Source organism: Aspergillus fumigatus, chromosome 6 (assembly GCF_000002655.1).
Source record: "Aspergillus fumigatus Af293 chromosome 6, whole genome shotgun sequence".
NCBI classification, from domain to species: Eukaryota; Fungi; Ascomycota; class Eurotiomycetes; order Eurotiales; family Aspergillaceae; genus Aspergillus; species Aspergillus fumigatus.
In genome coordinates, this window is record NC_007199.1 from 3,563,834 (window position 1) to 3,575,140 (window position 11,307).

The 11,307-nt window shown below is 54.3% G+C and overlaps 6 protein-coding genes across 6 annotated transcripts; 5 read left to right on the forward strand and 1 right to left on the reverse strand.

Moving 5' to 3' along the window:
• Window positions 1-130: 130 nt before the first annotated feature.
• On the forward strand, window positions 131-918 carry pyr4 (meroterpenoid cyclase pyr4; the record flags this gene model as incomplete). Its single annotated transcript, XM_746177.1, has 2 exons — window positions 131-651; window positions 714-918. 2 exons carry the CDS (start codon window positions 131-133, stop codon window positions 916-918), a joined length of 726 nt encoding a protein of 241 aa, XP_751270.1.
• Window positions 919-1,283: 365 nt separating this feature from the next.
• pyr5 (FAD-dependent monooxygenase pyr5) lies at window positions 1,284-2,919 on the forward strand (the record flags this gene model as incomplete). The annotated part of the gene is made up of 4 exons (XM_746178.1): window positions 1,284-1,561; window positions 1,625-1,893; window positions 2,002-2,384; window positions 2,452-2,919. The coding sequence occupies 4 exons, from the start codon at window positions 1,284-1,286 to the stop codon at window positions 2,917-2,919; spliced, it is 1,398 nt and encodes a 465-aa protein (XP_751271.1).
• A 354-nt stretch (window positions 2,920-3,273) lies between these two features.
• Window positions 3,274-4,357, forward strand: pyr6 (polyprenyltransferase pyr6; the record flags this gene model as incomplete). Its single annotated transcript, XM_746179.2, has 3 exons — window positions 3,274-3,370; window positions 3,445-3,736; window positions 3,784-4,357. The coding sequence occupies 3 exons, from the start codon at window positions 3,274-3,276 to the stop codon at window positions 4,355-4,357; spliced, it is 963 nt and encodes a 320-aa protein (XP_751272.2).
• Window positions 4,358-4,652: 295 nt separating this feature from the next.
• Window positions 4,653-6,185, reverse strand: pyr7 (O-acetyltransferase pyr7; the record flags this gene model as incomplete). Its single annotated transcript, XM_746180.1, has 1 exon — window positions 4,653-6,185. One exon carries the CDS (start codon window positions 6,183-6,185, stop codon window positions 4,653-4,655), a length of 1,533 nt encoding a protein of 510 aa, XP_751273.1.
• A 134-nt stretch (window positions 6,186-6,319) lies between these two features.
• Window positions 6,320-8,765, forward strand: pyr8 (acetyltransferase pyr8). Its single transcript, XM_746181.2, has 2 exons — window positions 6,320-7,723; window positions 7,807-8,765. The coding sequence occupies exons 1-2, from the start codon at window positions 6,936-6,938 to the stop codon at window positions 8,306-8,308; spliced, it is 1,290 nt and encodes a 429-aa protein (XP_751274.1). The 5' UTR covers window positions 6,320-6,935; the 3' UTR covers window positions 8,309-8,765.
• Window positions 8,766-9,938: 1,173 nt separating this feature from the next.
• Window positions 9,939-11,019, forward strand: AFUA_6G14010 (CFEM domain-containing protein). The gene is made up of 3 exons (XM_077805124.1): window positions 9,939-10,102; window positions 10,194-10,332; window positions 10,396-11,019. The coding sequence occupies exons 1-3, from the start codon at window positions 10,022-10,024 to the stop codon at window positions 10,755-10,757; spliced, it is 582 nt and encodes a 193-aa protein (XP_077661255.1). The 5' UTR covers window positions 9,939-10,021; the 3' UTR covers window positions 10,758-11,019.
• The last annotated feature ends 288 nt before the right edge of the window (window positions 11,020-11,307 follow it).

Consider the following 11,307-nt stretch of genomic DNA (forward strand, 5'->3'; position numbering starts at 1 on the left):
CTCATCCCCAAATATCCTTCTGAACAGCAATCCATCGTCGTGTCACCCTCCTCGCTGACCCATTATCATCCAGAACTTGCTTCATTTCATTTCTATACCGCATCCCTTCAAAGACAAGACAGCCGCTGCCATGGACGGGTGGTCAGATCTCTCATCGGCACCTCCCCAGTACAGAGAAGTTGCCGGGATAGCGGATTGGGCTCTGCTGGCCCAAGGATTGGGATGGTCTATCAACTACCTGGCCATGATATACCACTCGTACAAGGACCGCACCTACGGCATGGCCATCCTGCCACTGTGCTGCAACTTCGCCTGGGAGTTCGTCTACAGCGTCATCTACCCATCTCACAATTCCGCCGAGAGAGCCGTGCTCACCACATGGATGATCCTGAACCTCTTCGTCATGTATACGGCCATCAAGTTCGCCCCCAACGAATGGCAGCACGCCCCGCTCGTCCGGCAGTGCCTTCCATGGATCTTCCCCGTGGCGATCGCAGCCTTCACAGCGGGCCATCTAGCACTGGCCGCGACGGTGGGAGTGAGCAAAGCGGCCAACTGGGGCGCCTTTCTGTGCTTTGAACTGTTGACCTCGGGGGCAGTCTGCCAGCTCATGAGCCGCGGATCAAGCCGGGGAGCTTCGTACACGATCTGGTCTGTTCTTTTTGCACTTCTGATCTTACGTCAACCGTCCAACTGACTTCCTGGGTTCATAGGCTTTCGAGATTCCTGGGTTCGTACATCGGTGGGATCTTTCTTCATGTGCGGGAAACGCATTGGCCGCAGGAGTTCGGCTGGATCAGTCACCCGTTCGTCACCTGGCATGGTCTCATGTGTTTCTCCCTGGATATTGCCTATGTGACTTTTCTGTGGCGCATTCGGCGTCAGGAGCACCGAAGCCAGCGGAAGAAAGCTCTATGATCGACTGAAGTGATGCATGGTGAGCATAACCAATCGAGATCGGCGAGGATTGAGACCCAAGAGCTGAACATGCAAGGGGGGATGGTGGCTACACGATGTGACAGATCGATCAGTCGATCGGTCGATCCAGCATGTTTGTGACGAGCCTGGACATGTTCTGCCTGATAGTTTATCCTGCATAATAGTTTACCAGAGAGGAATGTGTACTGGCAACTTCAATGGTGCCGATCTGCCAAGTGCTACTGCAGGTGGATGGCAGTCTGTCAAGGTACTAGTTGTAACTTGTCTTCTACATAAAAGTGCACGAGTATCAAGGCTGATACGTCTGGCTGCTTTCACTCCCCCCAGCAGAGCCATAGAGCATCATGAGAGTCCTCATTATTGGAGGATCCATCGCCGGTCTCACCCTCGCCCACTGCTTGGAAAAGGCCAAGATTGACTATGTCCTGCTGGAGAAGAAGGAGGAGATCGCCCCCCAGGAAGGCGCATCCATTGGTATCTTGCCCAATGGTGGCCGAATCATGGAACAGCTGGGGTTATACCACCAGATCGAGCAGCTGATCGAGCCTTTGGCAAGGGCGCATGTAACCTACCCCGATGGCTTTCACTTTACTAGTCAGTATCCTGCACTGTTGCAGCAGCGGTCAGTCAATATGCCGTGTCCACTTCACGTCCCCCCCCTCCAAGCTAATGGGAGAGGTCCTAGGTTCGGCTACCCTCTTGCATTCTTGGATCGACAGAAGTTGCTGCAGATCCTCGCGGCGGGGCCGGTTCAATCCGGCCGAGTGAAACTGGGTCACCAAGTCGTGAACATCGAGAGTACTCCGGACGGAGTCACTGTGCGAACAAGCCACGGACACGTCTACCAGGGCGACCTGGTCGTCGGCGCGGATGGAGTCCACAGTCGGGTCCGTGCAGAGATGTGGCGATTGGCCACTGCCTCACAGGGGGAGATCTTTCGGAGTGAATACAATAGTAGCTATCCACCCCACTGTGGCTTTGTCGTTTGCTTTTTCCCCCCCCCTTTCATTTTTCCTTCTTTGGGCCATGCACTTGAAAACTAACGCACCATTTGGCTCATAGAGTTGACGATCGACTATGCCTGTATCTTTGGGATCTCATCACCAGTCGATCAACTGGAACCAGGGGAGCAAATCACCTGTTACAATGACGGGTGGAGTATCCTCAGCGTGATCGGTCAGAATGGCCGGGTCTTTTGGTTCCTCTTTATCAAGCTCGACAAGGAATCCGTCTATGATGGATCGCGCAAAAATGGGCCTCGCTTCAGCCCCGCCGACGCCCGAGCCCACTGTGAGAGATTGGCGCATGAGCCCGTCTGGAATGGTGTCAAATTCGGCCATGTCTGGGCACAATGCGAGGTCTTCCAGATGACACCGTTGGAGGAAGGTCTATTCAGCAAATGGTACTGGAGGAACATCGTCTGTATTGGAGACAGCATGCACAAGGTCAGCAGCCACCTGGACTCTGATGTGGCGTGCGCGAGATATTGACCCAGGAAATCAACCCATACAGTTCGCTCCCCATATCGGACAGGGTGCTAATTGCGCCATTGAGGATGCAGCCCAGCTTAGCAACCGGCTACAGGCTTGGCTGTACGGCTGTGGACCCAACGATCCGCCCACAGCTTCTGATCTGTCAGAGATTCTGGCCGGCTTCGTCGAAGATCGCCTCCGTCGGCTAGGCCCGGTGGCCGTCGCAGCACGATCGGCCATGCGTCTCCACGCGCGGCAAGGGGTCAAGAATTGGATTTTGGGGCGCTATCTCTTGCCCTACGCTGGCGATAAGCCGGCGGACTGGGCCTCCCAAGGCATCGCTGGTGGTGGTGTTACCTTGGACTTTGTGGAGCCACCCGAGCGGTCAGGTCCTGGCTGGGTCCAGTTCAGCCAGCCACGCAAGAGGCCTACATTTCCTCTGACAGTGGCGGGTCTGTGCCTAGTGGCTATTGTGATCCGGATGCTGCATTCCACGTTGACTGTATAGCCGGCATGGCCTTGTATGGATAATGGAAGCCTTGGTCAATCGAGAGTCGAGTTGATAGATTCCAACAAGGGTTCCACAGCAAGACTATGTGATGATCCACACGACCTGCATATCTACACTTGTCTACTTCTTGTGCATAATCGTAGCATTTGTAGTGGGGCTGCTGCGTAGGGAGATCGAGCTGGTTGATATGAGGAAATGACGTCTTGTATTCTAGTATGGGATGCATTGCTCGAATATTTACATGTATCGGGCACATCTCTACCCATATATCTCTGACTCAACACCTCAAGGGGTTGTGATAATAGTCCTTGGCCTTGGAGACCCGACTTGGGCTTGATCATTCTGCTCATGATGGCCACCGCTCAGTCACCGACACAGTTGGTCCGTACGCTCATCGATGTCTCCCGATTTGACAAATACAACTGTTTATTTGCGATATTCCCTGGTGGTAATAACCCTCCTTCCCCCCCCCCCCCCCCTCAAAAGAATCATACCATGCTAACCACTCCCACTACGTCCCAGTCTGGTCCATCTTCCTTGCGGCAGCCTCGCGACACGCCGATGGCGTCCACCTTCCTTCCGACTGGGTGCTTGGCCGCGCGGGACTGGCCTTTGCGTATACATATCTATTGAGCGGCGCCGGGATGGTATGGAACGACTGGATCGACCGCGACATCGACGCCCAAGTCGCCCGCACCAAGAACCGGCCCCTCGCGTCCGGCCGTCTTGCCACGCGAGCCGCCATCATCTGGATGCTAGTCCAGTATGCGGCCTCCGTCTGGCTGATGGACCGCATGCTGAGCGGGCAGAACCTGTAAGCCGATATCTTGGTAGGTCATGGAAGAAGCTCATTCTCCGTAGATGGACCTTCATGCTCCCCCTCACCACCGGCATCATCCTCTATCCCTTCGGCAAGCGCCCGACCACGCGCAAACTGGGCATCTACCCCCAGTACATCCTCGGCGCCAGCAGCGCCCTCACCATCCTCCCCGCCTGGGCCTCCGTCTACGGCGACAGCGTGGCCCCTCCCGACCTGCTCGCCAAATGTCTCCCGCTCTGCGTCTTCCTGTTCCTGTGGACCATCTACTTCAACACCGCCTACAGCTACCAGGATGTCAAGGATGACTGTCGGCTCAGCGTCAACTCGTCGTACGTCCTGGCGGGCCAGTACGTGCACGGCTTGCTCCTGCTGCAAGCCGTCGCCGTGGTCATGGTGATCCCGTGGATTCTGCATGAGAACGGCTCCGCGTGGCTCTGGTTCTCGTGGCTGGGGGTGTGGACGGCCGCTCTCGCCGAGCAGCTCTATCTCTTCGATACGAAGGACCCGAGTACCGGGGGCCGCGTGCACCGGCGGAATTTCGCGCTGGGGATTTGGAATGTTCTGGCTTGTTTCGTTGAGCTGCTGCTTGTGTCCGGGTCTCTGGATATGTTCTAGTCTGACTGTAAATCTCGGGAGGTTCATCGTGGATCAATGTTGTAGCTCTGTTGATGCAGATATGTGCGATTCTTGCGTAATCATTGTTCACGTTTGCATTTGTTTTATGTTGAATGATGCTGTTAAGGTTCCTTAGCAATGATCTCACGCCATTACAGAAACTGTAGTGTCCTAGTCAGACAGCGCATGTCTTATTTATTGGTTTTGAAACCCTTGAAGAACGATGCAGCGCATGGATAGAAAGCTTTCGTCTTGGATTCTCCCATCAGCACCGGCCCATCATGATATGATATATTCAGAAGTGCTCCCCAGCAGCCCAGCGAAACAAAGGATCATTTGCGATTCTAGATACATCGTCACGGTGGAGAGTCAGATGCAAGTCCCACGGCTCCGTGCGATCCTGACGCTTTGGAAGGACGAAACACATCCCCCCCAGGACCGGTAAATGGAGTTGGAACCCTCGAGGCTGCGATCCCAGAGTCTCTCCAAAGTCCAGACCAATCATCTCAAAATTCCTAAAGCTGCTCAAGGGGATGGGAACCCCCCGGAAGCCAATGTTCGCCCAGTCGGTCTGCGAGTGGAGGTGGGAAAGAACGCCCTGGATGTACTCTGCGTCAACCTTGAGGAGGCTTTGCCGTATCCGGGCTGCAATCCCGGTGAGCTCTTCCAGATCCTCCTGGCGCAATTCTGTCGGCGGACGTGGTCCATCCACTGGGGCCTGGTCCTTCGCCGCGGGGATCGGCGTGTATGTCAGCAGCACCATGTTTCCCAGATAGTTATTGAAAGCCGGTGCGTGAAAACTGGGGCGCATGTCCACTGCAATCGACAGCTCGGTGGATTTACCAGCCAATTGTCCCGCTTGCCGAAGAATCATAGCCATCAGGGCGCTCACAATGTCGTTATTGGAGAGGATCGTCGGGGTCAGCGTCCCCCCAGCCAGCGCAGACGTCTGCCCCTGTAGCAGCGCATTGCAAGCGCCTTTTAGATACTGGACCTTGAACCCGGGAATCGTCAGTCGCCAGGTTACCAGCTCGGTAGCTCTCGCCTGCAGGAAGCCTGGCCAGTTCTCCGCGAGGAGTGCCGCCCAATCCCCGAGGCCGCAATAGTGCTGGCTGAAATCCGCCCTCGAGGCGCTGGGACTGCATCCCGTTGCAAGACGGTCAATCTGCGATCGTAACTGCCGGTCTGGTATCACACCCACCGACGGCGCGGCCGGATCCCGGCAGTAATCGGCCAGCAGGCCCAGGACTCGGGCAGCGCCCGCGCCATCCATGGCGGCGTGGTGGAACGTCATGGCGAGAATGACGCCGTCACGCATGATATTGGCTTGGAAGCGCAGCACCGGCCTTTGTGGCAGCGAAAGATCCATGTCGATAGGCAACGGGGCGAGCTGACGGATGATCTCCTGCTCCTCGGCGCCCGGGAGGAGGCGCTTTGACTCGAGTTCCTCGATTGAGGTGGCCGGGTGATGCCGTATCTGGAGCATCGGGATCTTGAGAAGCGACTCCGGCGCGTCGGGTTCGATCTGCATGGTATTTGTCCGCTGGCTCAGTCTCGTCGGCCGAGTCACGTCCCCTGCGAGGAAGGGGTGCGCTTTCAGCAGCTGGTTGATGCCATCCTCCAGGACCCGAATGCCTTCCTCGGGCTGTGCGGCATGGAAGCACAGCAAAAATGAGACGTTGATTCCGAGAGGATTGTGGTCGAGCGAAGACAGAGCATACGGAGAGTCGTCGCTGGGGGCACCTTCACATGAGACATGACGACTAGCAAGTCCATCGTGCACCTGTTCATCCTGATTGACCGGAGAGTATGTTGTCTGGACGCTCATGATTCTCATATATATGGGTGAACCTATCCTACTGAGTCGGTTGTCTTTGCGTCTGAGTTTCCCGTTCTTGCTGGCTCCAACTTTTCGTATTTAGTTACGACAGGAAAGTTTTTCTTTTCTTTTCTTTTTTTTTTCCCTTTCGCATCTTTATTGGGTTGTTCAGTTTTCTATTTGGAATGGGTCGATCCCACGCAGATCGCAAATTCGGCATATTTGTGGCGCAACCTGCAGGAAGCCTCGCATGGTGTAGATCATTGGATGACTTGACCGACTTTTCAGCTTGCATATGACATACTCCAGTGTACATCGAAAGAATGAGGTTGGTGTAATCAGGTGCGGTTCGGTTTCAGTGGCCACGCTGGTAGTGGTTGTGTCTCTTGACGTGACCAGTCGCATCTTTGTGATGGACGCCAGATGTACTCTGTAGATGTGTCCACTGCGCTAAGTAATCAGCTTGCCAAAGGTCAGAGATTGGTCACGCAGCTCCACCGGCCTCAGCAACCCCCTGCCATGTTCACGCGTGGTGGCCACGGCAGGTGGACTCCTAGCACTGAGTACTCTCACTTCCCGTCTAGTCGATGGTACAGGGGCGAATCGAATTCTTGAGTCTATGCTGTAGTCTACCTTCTTGAAATCGACAGACCAAGTCCAATGAGTGGTACGTGCATTCGTGATGTGACTGAATGCCAATGTATATAGCCCGCCTCTTCCTGAGAGCAGGTCGTACAAGGGATTATCTGGTTAGCAACGATGGATCTCGTGCCTTCGTCCACACTGTGGTCAATTGCCCAGGAGCTAGCACTGTATCTAGCTTTCACTGTGCCCACTGCCTTTGTGATTATAACCACTCCAAAGTCATCCTTTCTTCGGCTGGCCTGGACGCCATGTCTTCTGTACATCCTGTATCGATTCTCCCTCCAGGTGCCCTCGCTGACCACAAGTCAATTCCTGAACGGCGTGGCGGCGGGCCAAGCAACTGTAGCAGCTCTGCAATGCCTGAATCTCCTCCTCATCACAAAGCTCGATGAGAGGGAGCTGGTACATGCCGGACTGTGCATTCCATCTTCTAGTCTGTTGGTTCGCGTTGCTTGTGCCTGGGCATTGTTGGTCAACTTCCGAGGCATCGGCACAGTCTGGGAGGTCAAGAATGTACCCCAGCACGCCGCTTACCTCCAGAAACCCAAGCAGCACAGGCTGAGCCGGAGACGGTATGTCCTCCGGGAAAGCGCCATTATCATATGGCAGTACCTGCTGCTGGATTTGATCCACATGTCGACCAAGGACACGCCCCCGGGGGACTTGGCGCGCCTGTTCGGCCCCGGCTTGGAGTATCGGTATCTCGACGCAACGGCTGAGCAGTGGTTCGGGCGTGTCTCGGTGGGGATCTTCTCCTGGCTTGTGCCGTCGCGCGTCTGCCTGAACATCGTTTCCCGCATCTACTGCCTCGTCTTGGTGGTGCTGCGCATTTCTGCGCCGGAGTCTTGTCGGCCGAGCTTCGGCAGAGTGCGCGATGCTTGCACCATCCGTGGTTTCTGGGGGTAAGTGAATATCCCAGATAATTTTTTTTTTTTTTTTCTTTTGGTTTTCCTGGAGTTGCAAGGCAAGCGAGTAACACACACAGGAAATTCTGGCATCAATCCTTCCGTTGGCCTCTCACCTCGGTGGGCAGTTTTGTCGCGAGAGACGTCTTGCGCCTCCCCCGCCCCTCACTTCTGGAGCGCTACACCAACATCTTCTTCACCTTCTTCACATCCGCCGTGCTCCACCTGGCCTGCGATGCCATCTTGGGTATCCCGCCATCGGGGTCTGGGGCCATGCCGTTCTTCTGCGTAGTCCCGCTCGCCATCATGTTCGAGGACGGGGTCCAGGAAGTTTGGCGCCGGGTGACGGGACCGAGTCAGGGCGCGGTGCCCTTCTGGCAGCGGCTGGTGGGATTCCTTTGGGTGGGTAGCTGGATGTATGCGACGTCGCCATGGTACTTGTACCCGGCTGCGCGACAGCCGCCGGAGAGAACCTGGATGGTGCCCGTCAGCGTGGTGGGAGAGATTGGTCTGCGGGTGGCGCAGAAGGTCCTGCTGGTGTATGGGGTGGTGCTGTACTGGGCGATTGGTGGGGAGATTTAAAGGTCAGATCATGGATATTTGCAGATATCTGCTTGGATACTTTGTTCTGCATGGTTATGCAGCAATTACCATATGTAAGGCGATCTCTCACGGGAGACCATGTAGCAATCGGAAGCTGGTTCGACGGAGAGATAGAGGGATCTACGAGTGCCAGAATACACAGGCAATGGCGCGTCGTTGCAATGCTGCTGAAATCAGCGACTGGACCTGGATTGGGCAAACCGGCATTGTTGAACGCCATCATAGCTGTAATCGGGCGATCACACAACAGGAACAGTCAGTTTCGAAGATAATGTGGTTGTCAGGCATGACCTGGCCATTGGCGCTGATGGCGTCGGGAGAGGCCCTGCATATGGTGTATCTCATTTATTCAAGACAGCTAATTGTCTAGTCACCTATCGCTGGCACTTGTTATATATCCTCGCGAAAACGAGTACATCTACTTGCTATCATTGCGTTGTTCAGACAGTCGTTATCTGTAGGGTTGGCCTTGCAGACATGTCGTAGAATGGTGCTCGGGAGTACTGGGGCGGGCAAGGACTGGAAAGCTCGTCTTGCTCCTTGCTGTGAGGGCGAAATCCACTCCTTGTACGTGTCCTTGCCGGATTCTTCCCTACTCCTATGAATAAGGAGTAGGTGGGGGAGGGCTAGGATATACTAGTGACCATGCACAGCTACTTGTACTATTCCATACTTGATCCTACCTTACATACACGATTTATTTATGCAGACCTGTTTAATATCAACCTTGGCGCTCTTACTCATAACCCTACCCGGATTAGAGCAGAGGTTGTTCCTGCATCCTTGAGACGCAGACGCTGCACATCCTAAGCTCCAGATCCGAGTAGAGTGCATGCCAGGCAATTGAAGATGGCAGCTCTAGGCATTATCCTTAGACATATGTATCAGTATACATGATGGCCGAGAGTGATGGCTTATGAACATGAATAGTAGACACACTTTGATGCGTTGAACCGTGCTGCTGGCCATTGCATGGACTACTTCGGTATATCAAGGTCTTGAATCCGTATGCCTTCGGGCATTGGCTCTGTTAGCAGGTTCCAGCCCCCATTGACCAGATGCTTCGAATTTCTCTGGACTCTGGCAAAGGTGCAAACTGCCCAGTTTTAGAGACAGTCTTACTGATTGCCGGGGTTCACATGCTGGTGGACCATCGTGAGGCTACCAGGCACTACCCAATGACAGATATTAACTAGTCATGGAATCAGGGACCCGTACCACTGGTTTCTCTACTATTCCGGCCAACCGCACTGCGGGGGTTACAAAATACAAACCGTCCAGCAACAGTTCCACCAAAGGATGTCACTAAACCGGCTATCGTTGTCTAGGGCCTGGGACTCCGCCTCGCTACCCTCGATTGAATTTCTATTTGTTCATTCCATTACAGGACCAACCGTATCATAGTAACAGGATTACTGTGTGTACTCTGGATACGGAGTAAACCAGCAAACCAGTCGGAAAATGCCTCGACGGCCAATAACATGACCTAATGACGTCCTCGTAGCCGGTAGGCTCCGCTAGCTAGATATGAGGCCTGGAGTGCCGGATCATTTAAGACTAGTCGGGTGCATACATTCTAGGTTTTACTGTGCTTTGTCGCGTTGAGAGAGAGAGAGAGAGAGAGAGAGAGAGCCCCTTCACGCCAGACAACCTCCAGGCTATCCCTCCCTTCGATCCGCATCGTCGCCAAAAATGCGTGTCGCTGTTGCTGCTGTTGTGCTCGGTGCCGGTGCCATCACCAGCGCCCAACTATCCAGCATCCCACAATGCTCTGTAAGACTTGTCCGCTCAATGCCCCGGGCTCCATATCTCGTTTCAAGTTGGAAAACTAACCCCTGGTCTCTTCTCCGTCGGCCTTTTGCAGCTGAACTGTCTCACTTCGGCCCTGGGTTCCGACGGCTGCTCTGAGCTGACGGATTTCGCCTGCCATTGCCAAAAGTCAGGCCTTGTGGAACAGGTGGTGCCCTGCGTCAAACAAGCTTGCGATGTCGCGGACCAACAAGGTACCAATATGAAAAAGACACATTCGACCCTCCGTCTGATCCTCTCTAATCCACGCCGTGTAGCCGTTTCCAAAGTCGTCGTGTCTTTGTGCTCTGGCGTTGGCCATCCGGTCTCTGTGCCCCCCGTGGACGCATCGGCTCCCACATCGACTGCTGCAGCCAGTTTTCCAACCACAGCAAGCAGCTCCAATTCCACCACGGTCAGCGGTTTGGGCGGAAGCTCGCGGACTTCGTTTGCGGCCTCTCCAACTTCGACTTTGGGTTCTACGACTTTGGCCACGGTCAACACTGCTTCGCCTTCGCCTTCGCCTTCGCCTTCGTCTTCGAGCCCCGCCCTGTCTAACGGGGCCTCGGGGATTCAATCCGGAGTTGCTCAGGTGGCTGGTGCTGCCATCCTGCTAGCCAGTGTTCTGTTTCTGGTCTGAAGAAGTGCGCGGAGAGACTTGGACGTTCTTTGCCTGTTGGCTTCTATACGATTGACCTGGTGTTGCTGCTACCTTGCTACCCAGCTATCTTTACGCTCTATCATTTATAATACCTAGTATGAAAATACATTCTACTTTGTTGACTGCAGGGTGCATCCCTGGTTGTCTTGTCTCTGACCTAGGGGGTATTCCATGGCAAGATCACGACGGAGGCATTTCATGGTCAAACATTGGAATTGACTTTGCTCACATGTGACTGCACAAAGCCATTGAATAGCATCATGGCAAGGCACTCTCTGCAACCCTGTGTATAATATGCAGACCTCTACAGTAAAACCGAGTATGCGGAGAACGGAAATCCCATCAACAGCATCGTAATCTACACGGTAAACACCCTTGTACGGAGTAATACTGGATGTACCGGCAAACTAACCAAAAATAGAAAAAGAACCTTGAACACATCCGTGGTTCGAGCCTTTCGAGGCGTTAGATGACTATTTCAAAGCCATGGCTGGAGTCTCATTTCCCCAGTTGGCACTCATTTCCGCGA